The following is a 17,970-nucleotide window of genomic DNA, read 5'->3' as shown; positions in this document are numbered from 1 at the left end:
CATTCAAAGTTGACATTAAAATGAAAATGCATCAAATTTTTCTGAAAAACGGATCAAACAGGTCATTAGTCAAGGTTATAATGACTAGTGGAACATTTTAAATTGTTTAAAGTCTCATTTTAGATGTTTAAAAAGGTAGTTTATAGCTCTTAATAGGATGACTGCTGCTGCATCACCCCACTAGATGTTAAGAGTTTTGAATTTAAATAATTTTAAGAGGTCTTTTTTGCCCCCTCTCTTACAGCTGTACAAACAATCTTCAGAATCTTCAGACCCAGTAGTTCTGGACGAACTGAGATTTAATCTGTTTTACCTTGCATTTTTGATAGGCTGGGGACATCTATGCTATCAGTTATTAGGCTCAGCATTTGGCAGCTCTCTAAGCTGTGGTGCTGTGATTCTCTAAGCCCCAACTGGGAAGGAGAAACCACAAAACAAACCATACGCCAAAAAGTGTCAAGTTCCCACAGTATGAAATTATAAAGATGAAAAGACTGTCTTTCCTCATCTGATCTCTTCCTTTTAATCTTGAGTGTTCCTCATTAAACTGGAAAAAGGAAGTGTATGGGGACAGAAGAGTGGTTTCTAATTAAAAGTAGATTTAAATCTGAGTGAGAAGAGTGCCTCGTCCAGTGGGTTTCGTGCAATGCCTTCTTGCTGCTGTCTGCCAGCTTTGAAGGCGTTTGTTCGCTTTGTGGCAGGAGGGTGGTGGTGGAAACTTGGGGCCATCAAAGGCATTCTCAGCTGCCTGTGTCTGCCAGCCCTTGCACCCCTGGGTGAAGGGTCCTCTCCTTCAGCACAGAGGGACAGTGCTGCCATGCCCAGGGTGCAGTCGGGACCCTGGCTTGGCTGGATGGATTTCAGGTTTGGAGGCTCTCCTGCAGTGCGGGGACCTGCAGGGGCCTGCCGAGCCTCCGCGCTCCCCAAGAGGCAGCATCCCACTGGCTGCACCACCTCCCAATTAACCTAATGGGCTCCTTGTACAGACAAGACTCTGGGGTTTTGGGTTAGGGGTTTTTTTTTTTGTTGTTTTTTTTTTTTCCTTAATGAGCTGGTTAAAGGAAGTCTTGGGATTCATCTCAGTTAACCAAAACACATCAGGACTGTGGAATTCTTGTTTTAGCAGGTTGTAAAGAGCCTTTCCTCCTCCTAGCTAAAGGGAAAGACAAGCATCACAGCCCCCTTGCAGTGGAGTGTGGGCGCTTCTGCATGCTCCGCAGTCCCATGTGGGTACTCACAGCTGCAGGCAGGGTGCCTTGGGATTGAACACTGCCTCCCGTGCCAAGGGAACCTGCCATCTGGGAAATGCTCCAAGCTTGCATCATCTCTGCGTCGTTCCTTGGCTTCATGTTGCTGCCCTTCCTGCCCTGCCCGCACTGCATGGGCACTGCTGCTTCCAGCAGCAGAGGGTCTTCCCTCTGGGGAGGTGTGAAATGGCTCAGATGGATGTGGGGCTGGGCTCAGGTCCTACCTGTCAAAATCTGAGCCCTGGAGATGTTCAAGGCCAGGCTGGCTGGGGCTTTGAGTGGTTTAGTGGAAAGTGTCTTTGCCTGTGGCTGGGGGGCTGGAATTAAATGATCTCTAAGGGCTCTTTTCAACCCAAACCATTCATAAAATGTGCCATTCTGCACCACCTGTCTGGTGTTCAGGGTATTTTTTTTAATTTTTTTTTTGAATTTATTTAATTATACATGCTTTCAGGCACACTTCTCATCCAGTGAAATGTGAAGCACTTTGTTACTTGCACATGAGCCTGGTGGGTTTCAGTGGTCTGAAGACAGAGATTTTCATGCAGGGACTCAGCTTCTTATCACTTGCTCTCTGAATTTAAGTAGTGGTGGAAAATGCAGCATTTTGTACTTTCATCAGTATTTTTCTTAAGCCATGCACACCCCTCTCCCCCCCAAATAAAAACACATTGACAGTTGTTTTCAGTAATACTGCCCCGTGCATACAGACTGATTGCATTAATGTGCTTCAGCTAAAGAATATTTTGTCACTTTGATTTTCTTTTCTGCTCCTGATCTAGATGATCAGTGCAACAAAAAATAATTGAAGTGACATCATTCTTTGTGTCCATCTTAAAACCAATGCAAAGTGATTTTCTAAATTGCTTTTCAAATGTCTTCTGATGCAGCAAGGTAAGAGAGATTGCAATTTATGAGAAAGCAAGAAGAAAATCTGCTGCCATCTGAAGCTGTTTTGCAGGAGGTATTTTTAGGATGACTCAGGCCTAAGGCCTGAGAATTGTTCTTGTCTTTAACTGAAGGGAAAAAATAGGCTGATATTTTCCTTCCAGTTGTTTTGGTTAAATACTTGACAATATAACTCTAGTCTTTCAGGCAAGATATAAGCTTGTATTTTTAAAAGTTTTGATGTCATAGCCTGTTCTCAGCATCCAAAGTGGTCTAGATCTACTAATTTTCCACTTACCCATAAACAGAGTATTTGTGATTAAAAAACCAAACGCAACAAAACGCTTACTGTTTCAGAGCAGCAATTGTACAAGAAGCCAGAAAATCCCCCTATTTGCAGTGATACAGACACATGCAAATAGTGCAATGAAAAATCCTCCTGTTAGGGCGCTTTGCAAGAACTTAATGAACTTACACCAACCACTCCCTTGTAAGCTTTCCTGGAGGCTTAAAAGTAGGTCTTCCTCAGTGACTTAATTCCTCTGTGTGCTGTCATTGTATGGGGCGGGGTGACTTGTTCAACAGGACAAAGTCATCTCATTATGCTGCTGTGGGGACACTCGTGAGTGGAAAAAAAACCCCAGAGAGATGAAACAAACCAAACCCATAAACACCCTAGAAGAAAATATAGTGTGCTCCAGCTTAAATTGCTGTCATAAGTTACTGGTTTTATACTTTGCCAACCTCACACTTTTCAGTATTTTTGCTTTCCCTGCTGAAATTAGTAAACCTCTATTTTCCTTAACTCACCATATAAGTGAGGCCTTTAAAATCTCTCTGAAAATTTGTAATGCATATCTGATATATAGAATACTAGACATATTCAAGGTTTTATACATTAATGGGATAATCTCTTTTAAAAAAACCCTGCAAATTGCATTTTATTTATGAATTAATTAAAATCTGTGAGGTTGTATCTCTCAGTGAAGACCAAAAATAGAGACTGTAAAGCTGTTGAAAAATCTGGTTTATTTTTTCATTTAAAACCCCACCACAGCACCACCATATCTAATTCAGACTGTTGGTATCCTTGTAATGATCTATCACAGCGGGAGGTGTGTAAAACAAGAAGCATATTTTACTGCACGCCAGTCTCCTTCTTTGCATTCCTAAAAAGCACAGTTACATTACATATTTAAAACCTCAAGGAATTTGGTGGTATTTCCACACAGCAGATACCTGCTGGGAGAGCTGTGGCGGAGAATAACGTGAAAAGGTTTCATGATGGAGTAAGAAAAGACATTGTGCACGTTGTTTCATTTTCTTTTACACGTATGCAGGGGTGTGTGTGTGTGTATAATTTATATCTATAATGTATAAATAAGGTCATTTCATGATGCTGCTTGTGATTTGCATTTTTGTGGCATGCACCTGCCTGGGATGGCCAAGAGCTGGCTCTCAGGTTCATTGCAGTACTGTCGCATGAAATCTCCATTTTCTACAGCCATGCTGTAGATGATTTCCTCTTTCATTGCACCTCCACATTTTCCCCTCTAGTAAGTGCTTGGTGAGAAGTGTCCCATCTTCAAAGAGAGTGTGTCTGTCACTGTCATTTGCTTCCAGATGTGTGCTGCTCCAGGTGGCTGTCTGCTGAAGGTTGGGGCCATTGGGATAGGTCTTATAGTAAAGTAGTCAAGATATGTACTATTCTGGCACTTAGGGGAAATGTAGAGAGTGCTGTACCTACCATGTATTAAAAATTCCCATTAGTTAGATGGTTTTCTCTTATCCTAGTAGAAGTAGATAATATTTCATTGATAAGGAAATGTTTCCTTTGTCAAATGTTCAGGTTAGACAGTATCCCCGGTTTAATTCTGAAATAATATTAGAGCAAACAATTATTGGATCAGATAACATTATTTGCAATTAAATAGAGGACTTCTTGGTTTTCAGTTCCTCCTGGGCTTTACAGATGATTGTTTGTGTGGTGCATTTTTGCTTATAAAGTGTTTTCAAAGGTGTGTACCATTAGAGCACCTATAATATAATTATGACAGAACGTGGTATGTTGTCTGAAATAATTTTCCGTAAGATGTTTGACATACAGCTAATTTAATGGCATACAAGAGAAGGAGATGACTGGATAATATAAATTTGTTAGCAAGTTATTGCTGGCATACGTACGAGTTGGCAGAAGACCTGGGGAGGCTGCCTTTTGGTGTTGCTGGGGTACTTGGCTCTAAGCCTGCTCTTGCCACCTGCTACACGGCCCTTAGGGATAACGCAGGTCTTCCCTCCAGCCTGAAAGACAGCAGTCTGTCAGGCAGTTGCCTGTGTAGGATCTGTAGCTGTAAAATGCAGCAGGGTGGGAAGCAGCTGCCACAGATTTTGTACAATGGTTTGGACATGCCTTGGTCCAATAGCCAGAGCAGGTAAGCTTGTGATGCTGGCCATTAGGAGGATGTAGGCTCTAACAAAACATTTAGCCCCAAACTGATGTTAATACCCATGTCTCATTTACTGTCCAGATCACTGCTTGAGGTTTCCAGCACCTACACCAAGATTTTTCAGTGTTCAGAATGTTCAAAACTGTTCTGCACAGAGATACCACCATAGGTATGAAGAAATACACACAGCAGAAATAACTCCTTGGGGAAAATGTATCAGGAGAGGCAGGAAGTGTAGGAGACATTCTGGCTGTGTACCAGTCACCTGTTTACCTAGCTATTATTCCTGTTATCTGTGGTTCTTTGTTTGGGATTACAGTCTGACAAAGGAATGGTTGGGAATTACTGATAGGAACTAATTTATTTTTTTTCCAATAAGAGAGACAGAGCATTCAGTTAAGGAGATCAAAGCCTTTAATCTCTCTGGCAATCTCATGTAGCGTGATTCCGAAATACCTAAGTAATTTTTCTCCAAAAAGTAGGATGATTGTGAATTTAAATGCATATATTTCTTGTAGCATTTATGTGAAATATGCAGATAATGTTTTTAATAATAAAACTACAGTTGTCTATGTACTTAGATATAAGTTTTGGTGACAAAACATTTTCTCTGAGAACAAACACCATATATTGTGCATTAAATATATCTCTAACATAGGGAAAGTGAGTTTGAGAGCCAAACTATAGATTTGATTTCTTGTTGCCTTTTGCTAAAACCTACAGCACCATTTACATGGGTAATTTGTTGTGTTCATATGTTTTATTGTCTGTCCTGCAACTTTGTAAATTGCTTATTCCATCACCTTTCTGTAAAGCAGCAGTCTGTGGAAAAACCATGTGAGATTGCTAGATACATTTTCCTCTGAGAGTATTAATGGCACATGTATATAAAAGATGCTTTATTTATATTTCCTCCTTTTTTTGTTGGAAATGGTTATTTACATCCTTTTCTATACAAAAAAAAAAAAAAGTATGAATACATTTAGTATTTCAGCCATAGTATTTAATCCAGGAAAGCATTAAATATCGAGTCTTCTGTGCTTAAAGTAAGCCTGCATAACTGGCTTGGTAAAGAGATGGTGAAGGATTGTGCTCTTTTTGAGTTGTGTTGGTCTTCAGCAGCCAGTAAGTCAGTATAAAAGAAAATGTGATAAAACTTTCCATTAAATATGTATGCATGTCTCACTAACCCCAGGGGAAGCAGGAACAAGTTTGGCTTTTTAAATTGCCGTGGTTTCTTTCTTTCTCGTGAGAAGCTTTGGGAGTCTGCTCAGTTAGCACCCTTGTAAGATGTTCAGGTCCATTCTCTGGGACAATGTACAACAGAGGAATTACTGAGCCTCAATGAGAAGGGAAACCTGGTACTTGTTCTGAAAAACAGAAATGCAGAACCAGAATGAGCTCAACAAAACTCAGTCTTAAAAGCTGCAAGAAGGGTTTGATTCAGTTATAATTATTTGGTTCTGTGGAGGAAAGAATGGAGAAACCATATCAGACTTCAACTGTGAATAAATGGTTCCAACATGCTTGAGTGATTCAGCTGATAAATAATAGAGAAGTCATTTAAACCCACTTTTTAAGAATTGTCTTGAAGAAAGAGCCATTTTTTGAAACCTTGTGTTGTATAGCAAGGTTGAGTAAAAGTCAGACTGAGTAAAGCCTCCATTCTTGTGAAGAAAGAGGTGAGGGCTTTGCAGAGCTGTCTTCGTCCTCCCGTGTATGGCAGCCATGAGGTGTGGCATTTCTTGAGTTGCACCAATAGAGTCTGGGAGATTTAGGATGAATCCAGTTATTACATTCTGTTCTTTCAATTTAGTTCAATAAAAAACTGACCCCACCAGGGGAAAAGAAGAAAAAAAAAATACAACAAAAAAAGGTTTTCACAGGTATTTTAGAAAATGACCGTTTACATCTGAAAGCCATGTTCCAAGCTCAGATCTTGGTCAGTCAGGCCATAGTTTGATGCACAGAACACCAGAAGAGAGAGCTCATTCTCTACCAGTGCTGCTACCTCTTACCAGCACAACCCTTTCTCCTGACTGTTTGCTCTCAAAAGAAGATCGATCTCGAATTTTTATTCAGTCCAGTTGCACCTTTTCTTGCTTCTTGCTCTGCACAAGCAAACATGCACACATGCAGGACAAGGAACCCCCCTTTCCATGGGAGCTTCTGTGCAACAGTACGTGAAGCACAACTCTCCTTCCAACACCAGTGTGTCTGAGGGGCAGCAGGTGAACTGCAAAGACAGACTGGGAGTAAAGACTCAGGGCCTCCTTTCGCTCCTGCTCTGTGCGTGTGGGAATTTCTGGTCGTTTCACAAAGAAATAAGGTGGGGGCTACCGCTCAGCCCCTGTGCTCCCATGTGAGAGGATTGGCTCCATTGCTTCACTTAGCAAATCCTCTTTGCTGTTCTCCTCACTATGTTTAATGCAACATTGACTTGCTTTAACAGCATTTTTCAAAAATGTATTAAAACACTCTGTAATGCACCATAATACCTATTCCAAAGAGTCCCCTGACTGCACACATTATTATAGATGGTAGGAAGCTACAGTGGGATTAGCTGTTAACTGCAGATCCGATGCCAGTGCTTTTCTTTCCGTGGTTCCGTGTAATTTAACATGTCAATAGCCTCTCTGGTAAAACATGATAAAATTTTATATGGTTGTATTACTCATAATGTACCACATAGTTGCACAAGAATGATATCACTCCTAAATATAAACTGATATTTCAAGACTGATTTCAGTAAATGACTTACTACAATCTTGCCTTTTTTATATATGTGTTTTAATAGTGACCTCTCTTTCTTGCAGACAAAATTGAAGAAGCACAAAAACAACTTAATGGAACAGAAGACCAACAGAGAGGTAATAACAACCCCAAAAAAATAAAATAGAAATTGTATTGTGATCCTAGAGGCTGGTCCAAAGCCTTCCTGTGTCAGTGAAAAAGACTTGGCTGGGCTGGGCACTGGATGAGGCCCCAGCATGTCTGTCTGCAGATCAGGGGCTTTGTCTGTAACGTCCCACTTCAGCTGACACACAAAGGCTTTGTTTTAACCACTCAAGTACCTGCCTTGACCCTGATGAGATTGCTGAAGCTGTAGCATCAGGGACATGCACATTGCTGACCACAGCCTGTGCTAACCCTTAGTTCATTATGTGATTTACCTAATCATTAACAACCGTACTCAGTTTATGGTGAGCAATATGTGATGATTTCCAGCAAGATGCTGAGGAAAGGGACTGATCATCACAGCTTATTTTAAGAAACAGATGACCTGTGTCTGACTTAATCTGTGTGTTAAAACTTAGAAAGCTGGTGCAAAGTCGTTGCATTTCAAGAATGGCTGACTGCAGTGATACATGATGATGCCCAGACACAGAGTGGGAAGCCCAAACAGAACTTTGCCAGGTTACTACTGGGTCTGTCATGGGAGAGGCATGAGAGGTCATCTTCACAGCTTAGAGGAGCAAAGGGGCAGGAAGAAACACAGGTTGAGGACTCAGAGAAAGAGTGATCCTGCCCAATCTCTTCTCAGGCCTGTGCCTGCAGAGCCCCAGCCTGTGTCCAGGAATGAAACTGTCCCCATGTGGAGTTGGGGAACAGCTCTGCAGTTCACTTTTTGGACTAACAGGGTTGCTAGCTGGGGTGTGGGACACATTAGAGGAGGCAGGGCAAAAGTTTCTGGGGGGTTTGTAATGCTCTGTACCAGCAATTGGAGTTGGGCTGCAGCCCTGAGGGCTGATACGTCCAGGTGCAACAACTGAGGAGTCTGGGATCCAGAGGTGGCTGAGCCAAGCTGCTAGTGAGATCCACCTTGGATGCATAGAAATATTTCCATTAGTGGACCTTTGCCCTGCTTAGCCAGATCAAGGAGCAGGATGAGGTAGGAGTGCTCAGACTGTCTGTCCAGGATCTGTATGTCCAGCTGTATATATGGACGTATGTATAGGGGGGTGTGTGTTTGATCTGTGTATATATCCCTCTTGGGAAATCATTTTCAGCCTTGCTGCTGGTTGGATCTGGGGACATGGAGCAGCAGCAGCCTCACTTCTCTTGAGCTGCTGGATTTAGCAGATGAGATATTTTCTAGTATCTGGTGTCAGTGCTTTGACTTTTTCTGGGTAGGCATTCACCTTTCAGTGGTGGTGGCCTGTGACACATTGTTAACAGTGTTGTAAATTGTTGATGCTCTGTCCTGGAAGGTTTATTATCTTTCAAAACAACTTCAAAATTTTTTAAGGATTAGAGAGCAGAAGACATACTCAAGTGGTTCTCAGCAGGGTCTCTCTGGCCCAGCGTTTGGCCTCCAATGGAGGGAGTAGGATGTACTGTTTAAGGATACCACATAAGCCTGGCCACTTTCTTTAGTGTCTTCCCCTTATGAAGTCCACATACATTGAATTTAGGGATGTGTGCATCATCCCTTTATTATCTAGACATTCATGGAGCTGTTATCTATGAGTACAGTTGATTAAATGCTACTTGCACCCAACATTCTCTGGCAGCAAGTTGCAGTAGTTCACTAGCAATAAGATTAAAAATACAAATTTTATCTTTTCTCCTCAATTTCCAATTTTCCTTCCATTTTCAACAGGAAACAGCCCTAGCTCAAGCACTGTGAATCCTTAAATAGCAGTTCTACACTCACCTTATCCACTGCCTTCACAATTTTATAAATCTTGTCCATGTTTTGCTCAGCTTTTTTCTCTCCAAACTTGTAGCTGGCTTCATATTTCAAGATGTTCATTATAAACAGTCTCATATGAGTACACCAGGACTGCTCTATGTATTTGTAAAAGGTGAAAGAGATAAAACATAAGTGGCTAGGTAGTGGACCTTCAAATGTTTGCAGAAACTTTTAAACAAACTAGACCTTCTAGTAAGTATTTCTTATGTATTTCTATTTAGCGTGTCATACATAAGTGGTATTGTCATCCAAACGTGAAAAACTTGGCACGTAAGGTACAGCTTCCTTGTTGCTGTTGGTCTCACAACATTAATACTGCTTTGGATGATTTTTTTGTGATGGATGTGTTCAAGCTAAAGGCAAGCTAACCTCTGCTTTCAGGCATTTGTTCTCACTTGTGGCCCAGTAACATCTTTGCATAAAGGAAGATAAATTCTCCAGGGTAAACTTAGCAGTGTACTCTGAAAGGGATGGGGTTACAAAGGTTTATGTGGTGGTAGCACTCAGCTTTCAAGCATCTCAGAATCAAAGAGAGATTTGACTTAATTTTTGGCTTCTTGCCTAAATTCTTATGGCTGGAAATCGAAAAATAAAGTTTTACATTGAAAGCTGATACATAAATAACTGAGGTAATAGTTACTCTTTTCAAATTAAAACTGCCCTCTGCCCCTGTGGGGTTTTTTTAGTTACTTAAATGCCTGAATAGATCACATTCTTGGTAATATGAAGTAAATAAAATTATTTATTTGAAGCTTTAGACTCTGAAGGCTGCTGAAAAAAAGGAAATACATGTTTTGAGGAAAACAAGTAAACAAAAATATGCACATATTCACATAAGTTATTGTAAATCGCAATCCTGTGTATACAGTTTCGTGTGAAGTATGACTGTATATTTTTCCTCTTGGTTAATTTATTTTGGTTTTCAGTTCATCTAGATTACTTTAGATTTGTTTATTTCCTATCTGAAATGATTAAGAAATGTAATTTTGTGGAATTTATCATAAGTTAAGTGTTGCTCTGTCAGAGAAGCTGTCAGTAGCACTATGTATTTGTGGGGAGGAGTTTTTCATAAGTTTATTCGTGCTGAGTTTCTGCTTTGTGCACTGATCAGTCATAACTTTATACATGTTTAGGATTTAAGTTGAATTTAATTGACTACAGAAATACATGTATTTAACACCTCATTTTGCCATTAGCTATAGTAATCCAATTAAGTGCAAATTGGAGTAGGACTGAAGCACAAATGAGGCAGTAAATGGGCAGACATAGTTTTCAAGTTTGCAATTTAGTTATTTAGTATAAAGTTGCAAGTGCTTTTTTGTTTTTTGAAGTGATAGTCCACAAATTATTCAAGTGGCCTTTATTCAAATAACCACTTGAGATCAGGAACATGTTGATTAGGGGCTGTGCTCAGCTTCCTGCTCAGCGAGTGTGGAAGGTGGCTAATTCTCATGTAGTTTCATTTTCTCTCTGCTGGTCTGTTGCCACTCTGAATTTTCAGGCGGAGAAACTGTGCTTTTCCTTGCTTTTGCTGCTGTCTCCCAATGCTCTTTTACCCCCTGGGTGTGCCCCTATTTTGGGGCTGAATTTTGTCTTCTGACACATGTACAGTGTTTAATTAATGTGATAGAGAAGGTCTTGCTCCACATGATATTCTTTAAAATCTGGGATGGTAAGCTTGAGCTACACAAAATTTCTCCTTGAGAATGCAGTTGAAGTTTTCTGTGGTGTGGGACTTGGTGGATATTGTGGGCTGGAAAACATTCAGGTGAATGCAGCTGCTTTATCTTTGATCTGCCAGTGGCCATCCTCCTAAGAAAGCCATTCCAAGGGTGTCTCTCTGTCTTCTCCCTTCCAGACAAGTCAAGTTCTGTCAGATTGTGATCACCACAGAGGCATCAGATTTGGTCATCCTCAGAGACAGTCCAGCCTCTGAAGTGCTGTAAGCATTTTGTTTCCTGCTTTAACCACTGCAGCAGTTCTTTGCCTGTCCCAGCGCTCTGGGTGCTAGGTACTTCAGTACTACCAACACTGCCATTGTGTTCCTTAGGACTAGTGGAACTAACTTGGCTTTCTCCATACCTGGTGTCAGCAATGCTGTCTGCTACCTACATCTCTCTCTCTCTGCTTTTGGATGTTCGGGGAACATTCAAAACACTCAAGTTGGTGACAAACTCTAGCAGCACCAAGATTTGCCAGAAAATCGATTAAAGGTTTCCAAAAGGACCCTCTCATCTCATTGGTAGGCAATACAGATGTGTACTCTGTATTGCCTTCCAATCCTGGGGTCTCTCTGGCTCTTTGGACTCCATCATTTCAGGTAACTGCTTCTTGCTGTTTCACCAAAAGGGTCAATGATAAATTTCTGGGTAAGATGAAGATGGATTTCTTCATTCTCCTTCTCCTTCATGGTGATTGTTGTGTCCTCAGGCTATAGGGTGGTCTGTGATGGACTGGAGACATGAATGTGTTCATCAGCCTCATTGGAGTTTAGACTTGCAGGCTGTCCTAGTTGTTAGTCAGGTGTGAATTCATCTCTCTGAATACGCTGCTGCCTATTGTTTGATCAAGTTTTTGACTTTCTGCAGTATCAAGGTTTAACCCCAGCTGGCAGCTAAGCCCCACACAGCCACTCGCTCACTCCCCCACAGTGGGATGGGGGAGAGAATCATAATAGTAAAAGTGAGAAAAGTAGATGGAGATAAGGACAGTTTAATAGATAAAGCAAAAGGCACTCAAGCAAAGCAAAACTAATAACTCATTCACCACTTCCTACCAGCAGGCAGGTGTTCTTCCATCTACAGGGGAGCAGAAGTCCACTGCCATTTGTCCAGTGACAAATTACATCATTCCTCCTGTCCACCTTCTTTCCTGCTTTTTCCCCTGGCTTTACATGCTAAGCATGATGCCATACGGTCTGGAGTATCTCCTGGGTCAGCTGGGGTCAGCTGTCCTGGCTTTGTCACCTCCCAACTCCTTGTGCACCCCCAGCCCACTCTCTGGTGGAGTGGTGCGAGGAGCAGAAAAGGCCCTGACACAGTGCAAGCCCTGGTCAGGAGTAATGAAAACATCCCCAACCCTGTGTTCAGCACAAATCCAAAACACAGCTCCCTATAAGCCTCTGCGAAGAATTTTGATTCTATCCCAGCTATAAATAGCACATGCAAGAAAGGGGGAGATCAGTGTACTGTCTGTACCTATTCAATAGGTAAAACTTTAAACAGGTTACTGATTGTCTATGCAGGCTGTATATGGTATAACAAATCCGTCTTGAGCTCATACTTCCAGACATTCTTAAGGGTATACAGGCATCTGCCAGTCTCTTCTCCTGATTTCTTCCCAGAAAAATATCTCTGTGTCTAGCTTCAAGGAAAAGCCTTTTTTTTTTTTCTTTTATGGATTTGAGGATTTGTATCACATGCCACCTCAACAATTGCAGCTGACTTTATTCAGACGAAGCATGGGAATAATTACTTCTTGAATAACACCTTTCCTTCAAGGTCTGTGCTCCATAGCATGAATGATGAGGATCCATGTTGCTGTGGCTGTTTGTTGCAGCACACCTAGTCTCACCCCCAGAAAAGGCAATGCCATAAATAGCAGAAAGGAATAAGCTGTTACTTAAGTTTCAGGTCAGTGCATTATGTTGGTCCCTTGCAGTTTGTCAGTTCTGATAGTGAGTACTCATTATGGAGTACTCATTTGAATTAAAGGGTCTGTGCTAAGGTCTGTTTAGTACCTATTTTAGTCTGTCATTTGCTTATCAGTCAAGTTGGTGTAGTTTCTCACTCCATCCTTTCCACATTCCTTAAAGAGCTTTTTCAGTTTCTTGCCTTCAGCTGGAGATGCAGGAATTTAAATACTAAGCTGTTCATTCTTCTGTGTCATCAGTTTCAGATCCTCAGCATAGCTCTTCACTTTCTAGTCTGTGAAGTTGAATTTCTGAGTTGCTCTCATGTATTCCAGAGGCCAGTTGTGGCAGATCTGTCTTGATGATAGCATTCCCTTTCAGAGGTACTGCAGTTTGTCCCTGAGACAGTACTAGAATTTCATGCAGATCAGCTCTTTTCCAGAGTCCTATGCTTTGATATTAGTAGAGCCTCTTCACGTTTATCTTGAGATACAGAAACATTGTTGGCCGACTCAAGAGTTTTGCTTGACTTGATCGGTGATTGTTCAAATGGCCGGAGGTTCTGTCAGTGCTCACAAGAAACCTCCTCCACAGAACCATTCAAAGCCCTGGTTTGGATTCCAGCAAGATCCAAACAACTCTGGGGTGCTGTTGAAGTACCCCTTTATTTCCAGCCTCTGTCATGGAGCTGCCTGAAGTGTCCATCATAATTTTCAATGGGTGCTGATCTGTCTCTTGTGAGAAACAACTGCTCACTTTGAAAATTTAAAAAGGTTTATTAAACTTTTACAAAAATACAACAAAAGGATTATATAAGGAAAAGTTTACAGCGCTGGGAACTGCCCTCATGGATACCACATGACTGGTTCATCTTCAAGATGAATGCTCAATCTTTTATACCCCTGGGGGTTGCATCAGCCAGCCCTGGCCCCTCCAAAAGTCTGTCAGGCTCTTTTTGCCATTTATCAGTGGAAACTGCTTTCTTGTAATTTGGTTGGAGATCAGGTGTTGCCATGCTGCACCCCCTAAGCACCAAGCTTTTCCATTCCCAACTGCCCCATGCAAGGGACACATGTGCCCCCCCTCTTTTTACCTGTCCTAGACAACCCCAGCTGTCTGATGGCAACAATACGGGGCGGGGGGGGGGGGAGAGAGAGCTATGGAGAGAACAGAGGACATCTAAACTACAATAACTATACATCAATAAAGTTTTTCTTAATATTCACACAATAGTTATCCCTTAATTGCGAGAGCCAATCACCTCATTATCCATCTATAACATCTCTGAAGCCTAAAGGTTGAAGCAGTGTTTGGTGGAGTGGCTCTGTAGTCACTGTTTGCATGCAGAATATTACTCTCCATTTGCTTCCTTCAGTCCTGCTATAGCTGTGTGGAACCTCTCCTGGAGTGAGTGGACCTTTGAGCTGTCGTGCATAGAAAGAGGAAAGAAAGGAGAGATTGCATTCACCACCAAGTACTCTCTGAGATGCACAATCCACATGCACATATGTTCCCCTCCCACACTTGCAGTCCCTTCAAAGCAGTGTTTTGGCATGGAGGAGAGGCAACCGAAATTAAATGCCCTTTACCTTGTTTGCCCATCTGCTGTTTTTTACCCAGGATGTTATTTTTCTAGTAAACTGAACAGCACTGAGATTTAAGTGAGAAGATTTGTCTTTATAAATGTGAGCATGAGACTTTAGTTCACAAATATATATTCTTCCGCAGATTCCTGGTAGACATATTTTGTATCTTGAGAGTTTTTACAAACTCTCACTGCTTTATCATTCCTCTTGTTACATGAATGCATGTTGTTGACAAAATCTTAGAGGGAGTTAGAAATCAATTATTATAAATATACCAGCATTCTGCTTAGTAAACAAAGCATTGCATATGTCTTACCTTAAAGATTGCTGCTGTTTTTATGTTGTCGTGTCCCAGCTTACAGATGACTCTCACCAGCCCACCATCTGGCCCCAAAGGAGCAGACAGGTACCTTCCCTCCTCTCCCCTCCTCCTAGGCACTCCCATTCCTGCCTTCTGCCACTACACCTCTCCAAAAAAAACAGGTGGGAGCCCTGCTGGTGATGTGCCCTGTTCCCTAGGCCATCACAGAATCATAGAATGGTTTGGGTTGGAAGGGACCTTAAAGGTCATCTCGTTCTAGCCTCTTCCACACCCCCTGCCATGGGCAGAAACACCTTTCACTAGACTGGATTGCTCAAAGGCTTATCAAACCTAGCACTGAGCACAGCCAGACAGCTGCAGTCAATACCGTATTCTTTCACTTGGGAGAAATAGAAAGTGGAATGAGAAGGGGAGGTATCAGACAAAAATCTGGAAATGGGATGCTAAACAATTTACATGTTTTGATTTACTTGCTTAGTGTGACGTCATCTTCCTCAGATGTTTCCTTGAATTTTTCTAGGAGGTTTGCCGGCACAGGAGCTTTCTGGATTCTTTGCTGCTGTGTGGTACCAGTGTAGTATCATTAGTCCAAAACATTTTCTTTCCATTTTGTATTTGTAGGAAACTGCCTTACTTTTTGGACAAGGTACATAACCAAGATCCAGAGTTTCATTTGATTATTTTCATCTTCTCATCCTTGTCTTCAGCAACCCTATGGGCTAGAAATAAATGTAAATAATCTTCAGAAATTGCACATTACAGTACTGTCGTATTTGTTACTTAATGCTGGTGAGAGGATTAGCTTTTTTTTTTTTTGTTGACATACACCAGAACTACCTAGTTTTTACTTTCCAAGTGTTGAAAACTACCACTTAGCAGTTAGATTTCGAGCAATTCACTTGTGCATTTTCCTGATACCTGATTTCATTAAGTATTTGTATCTACATTTAAATATGTCAATACATCTATATGAGTGGTGGTTTATTTAAATTGTTCTCTGTGTGTCAATATATAAGGCTTTCATTCAAGACTGAAATGTCTTCTTAAAATACTTACATCAGCTCAGACATCTATGATTGGCTTAATGCAGGAACTATTCATGTCTGTAGCTCATATCATACAAGATCTCACATTTTCATAAAGTCACATCTATTCTTAAAATCTCTGATGTTTTCACATTGAAGGAACATTGCATGCTGCTAATAACAACAGTGACAACTTGAAAGGTCCCTTCTGTTTTCAAGCACATTCAATACAGGGGTTTCTGCCCATGAAGAGCAGTGAGAAAACTCTCCTGACTTCTGTAGGAACAGAAATAGTCTCTGATATCATTTAACCTCATTTTTCTTTGCTCTTGTCTTCAACGGTTAAGTACATTTTAATGTCCCCACTTAGCCAGTGGGGACAAACTGATAAAAATGGGGATGTTTATGTGTTCTGTGCTCTGAGAGACAACGTTAGAATATGGGCTTAACCCAGGGAAGTTTTCTGGCTCCTGTAGACCTCCTGCATTGTGAGTCAATGTCTGTGTCTGTTATTTCTATTTTAGTTTTCTTCTGTTAGTACATTTAGTTTAGACAACTAGCAGATGAAATCTGCTTGGTATATCCACTGCTGGTGCTAGACATAGCAAGAGCTGGTGTTGTTTTGACAGGCAGACAAACAGATTTACAGTTTTAAATTGAAAATTTCATCCTTTGGAGCTATTATGAGAACTTGGTTAAAACATTAATGGGATAATAAAGTGATAGTATTTTGACTTCTTCTGACAAGTATGGCAAAATTTCTGAGTGACAGTTCAGCAAAAGAGATTCCAACCTGCAAGTATAATTTTCAAAGGGACATTTTACAAACTAACATTATAAAACAATCATTGGGAAAGCATCTTCCTGATAGTAAATGGAAAGAATCTATTCCAAATCCACTGTACAGTAGATTGTTAAATCAGTGGCTATATTTTCAGACACAGCAAAATTTTGAGCTTAGTCCTGCTTTAATGAATAGAAGGATTTCTTTCAACTTTATAGAATCTGAGGCCAGAACAAGCTCATTTTTGTGGTGGGAGGATGCTGAGCTAACAAACTGGCTAATTTGAGAGCATACCTACACACACGCGTAGTGAATTCAATAGGGTGCTAATTTTAGCTGATGTGAACTGGTAGCAAGCCAGTTGTGGAAATGCAAGGTTTTTACTTGTTAGCTTCCTTGCAGTCTGCCTTGCATATGAGTAATGAGTTTTTTTTCATTTTTTCCTGATACTCCCTTAGCTCAGGGAGTTGTTAGTTTCCTTTGGTCTGCTTCGGAAGGGAAAATATAACATATAAATGGATGAGTGATGAGTTGGATGAAATGTACCACTCTCTGGTAACTATATGCTTATGGGCTGACCTGCATGGAGCCTTTCCTAGGAATCTCCTTGAACATATGGATGTGTGAGAGAGCAAAAAGAGAGACTGCACATTTATGGATAAAGGGCAGGTGAGGCTGGGGTAAGGACTCTGAGTAGCTCGGAATTGGGGGCTGCCCACTGATGCTGAAGGAAACCTACCCTGGGGAGATCATCATTTCCACCTGCAGCATGACAAAACTGCAATCTGGATATTCCTTGGTTAGGACATTTCTCACATTTAGGTTTCAGTCAAATGGACTTGATTACTCTACTTCTGTCGTGTTCATAGCACCACTTAGTCTCAAAAGAAAGACCTTCTATATGGGACTTTTCCTACTCTTTTTGCCAAACCTCCTGGTCCTTTCTCTGTCTTTGAATAAGGTTGTTAGGTGTGAGCTTTTTCCTACTCTTCATTTCTAATGAGCTGCTACACGCAGTATGGAAATTGCTCCATTTGATCCCTGCTTTTCAAATGGAAGATTATGTTAAAGAAATGCAGAGAATGTGACTAAGGAGCTTGCTCTGTTTGAGCATCATTATGTGCAGGGATGGTTTAGTTAACATCTTGTTCCTTTCATTTCTGTTTTTTTCTCCCCAGACTCATGTTTGGATATTTTGTATTCAGTGTCTCATCTGACCATGTAGCAGTTGCTCTCTGCTGAAAACCCTTAAACTGGCTGCTGTTTCATGAGCCTGTCTGTCATTCTGTTTTCATGGCCTTCCTTCTTCAGTGGTGTTAGAGATGGAAGATGTTCTAATAATTT

At 41.1% G+C, this 17,970-nt stretch overlaps 1 protein-coding gene across 4 annotated transcripts in view; it reads left to right on the top strand.

Moving 5' to 3' along the window:
• The window catches only part of HIVEP1 (HIVEP zinc finger 1), a 121,068-nt gene that overhangs the window by 61,906 nt on the left and 41,192 nt on the right, over window positions 1-17,970 (top strand). For all 4 annotated transcript variants that reach the window (XM_059852357.1, XM_059852368.1, XM_059852365.1 and 1 more), the window contains one exon: window positions 7,399-7,452. In XM_059852357.1, coding sequence (XP_059708340.1) covers window positions 7,399-7,452 — 54 coding nt within the window. The remainder of the gene's footprint in view (window positions 1-7,398; window positions 7,453-17,970) is intronic.

Source organism: Haemorhous mexicanus, chromosome 1 (genome assembly GCF_027477595.1).
Source record: "Haemorhous mexicanus isolate bHaeMex1 chromosome 1, bHaeMex1.pri, whole genome shotgun sequence".
Taxonomy (NCBI): Eukaryota; Metazoa; Chordata; class Aves; order Passeriformes; family Fringillidae; genus Haemorhous; species Haemorhous mexicanus.
The sequence above is the reverse complement of the archived record's forward strand: the minus strand, read 5'-3'. Positions and strand labels throughout refer to the sequence as shown.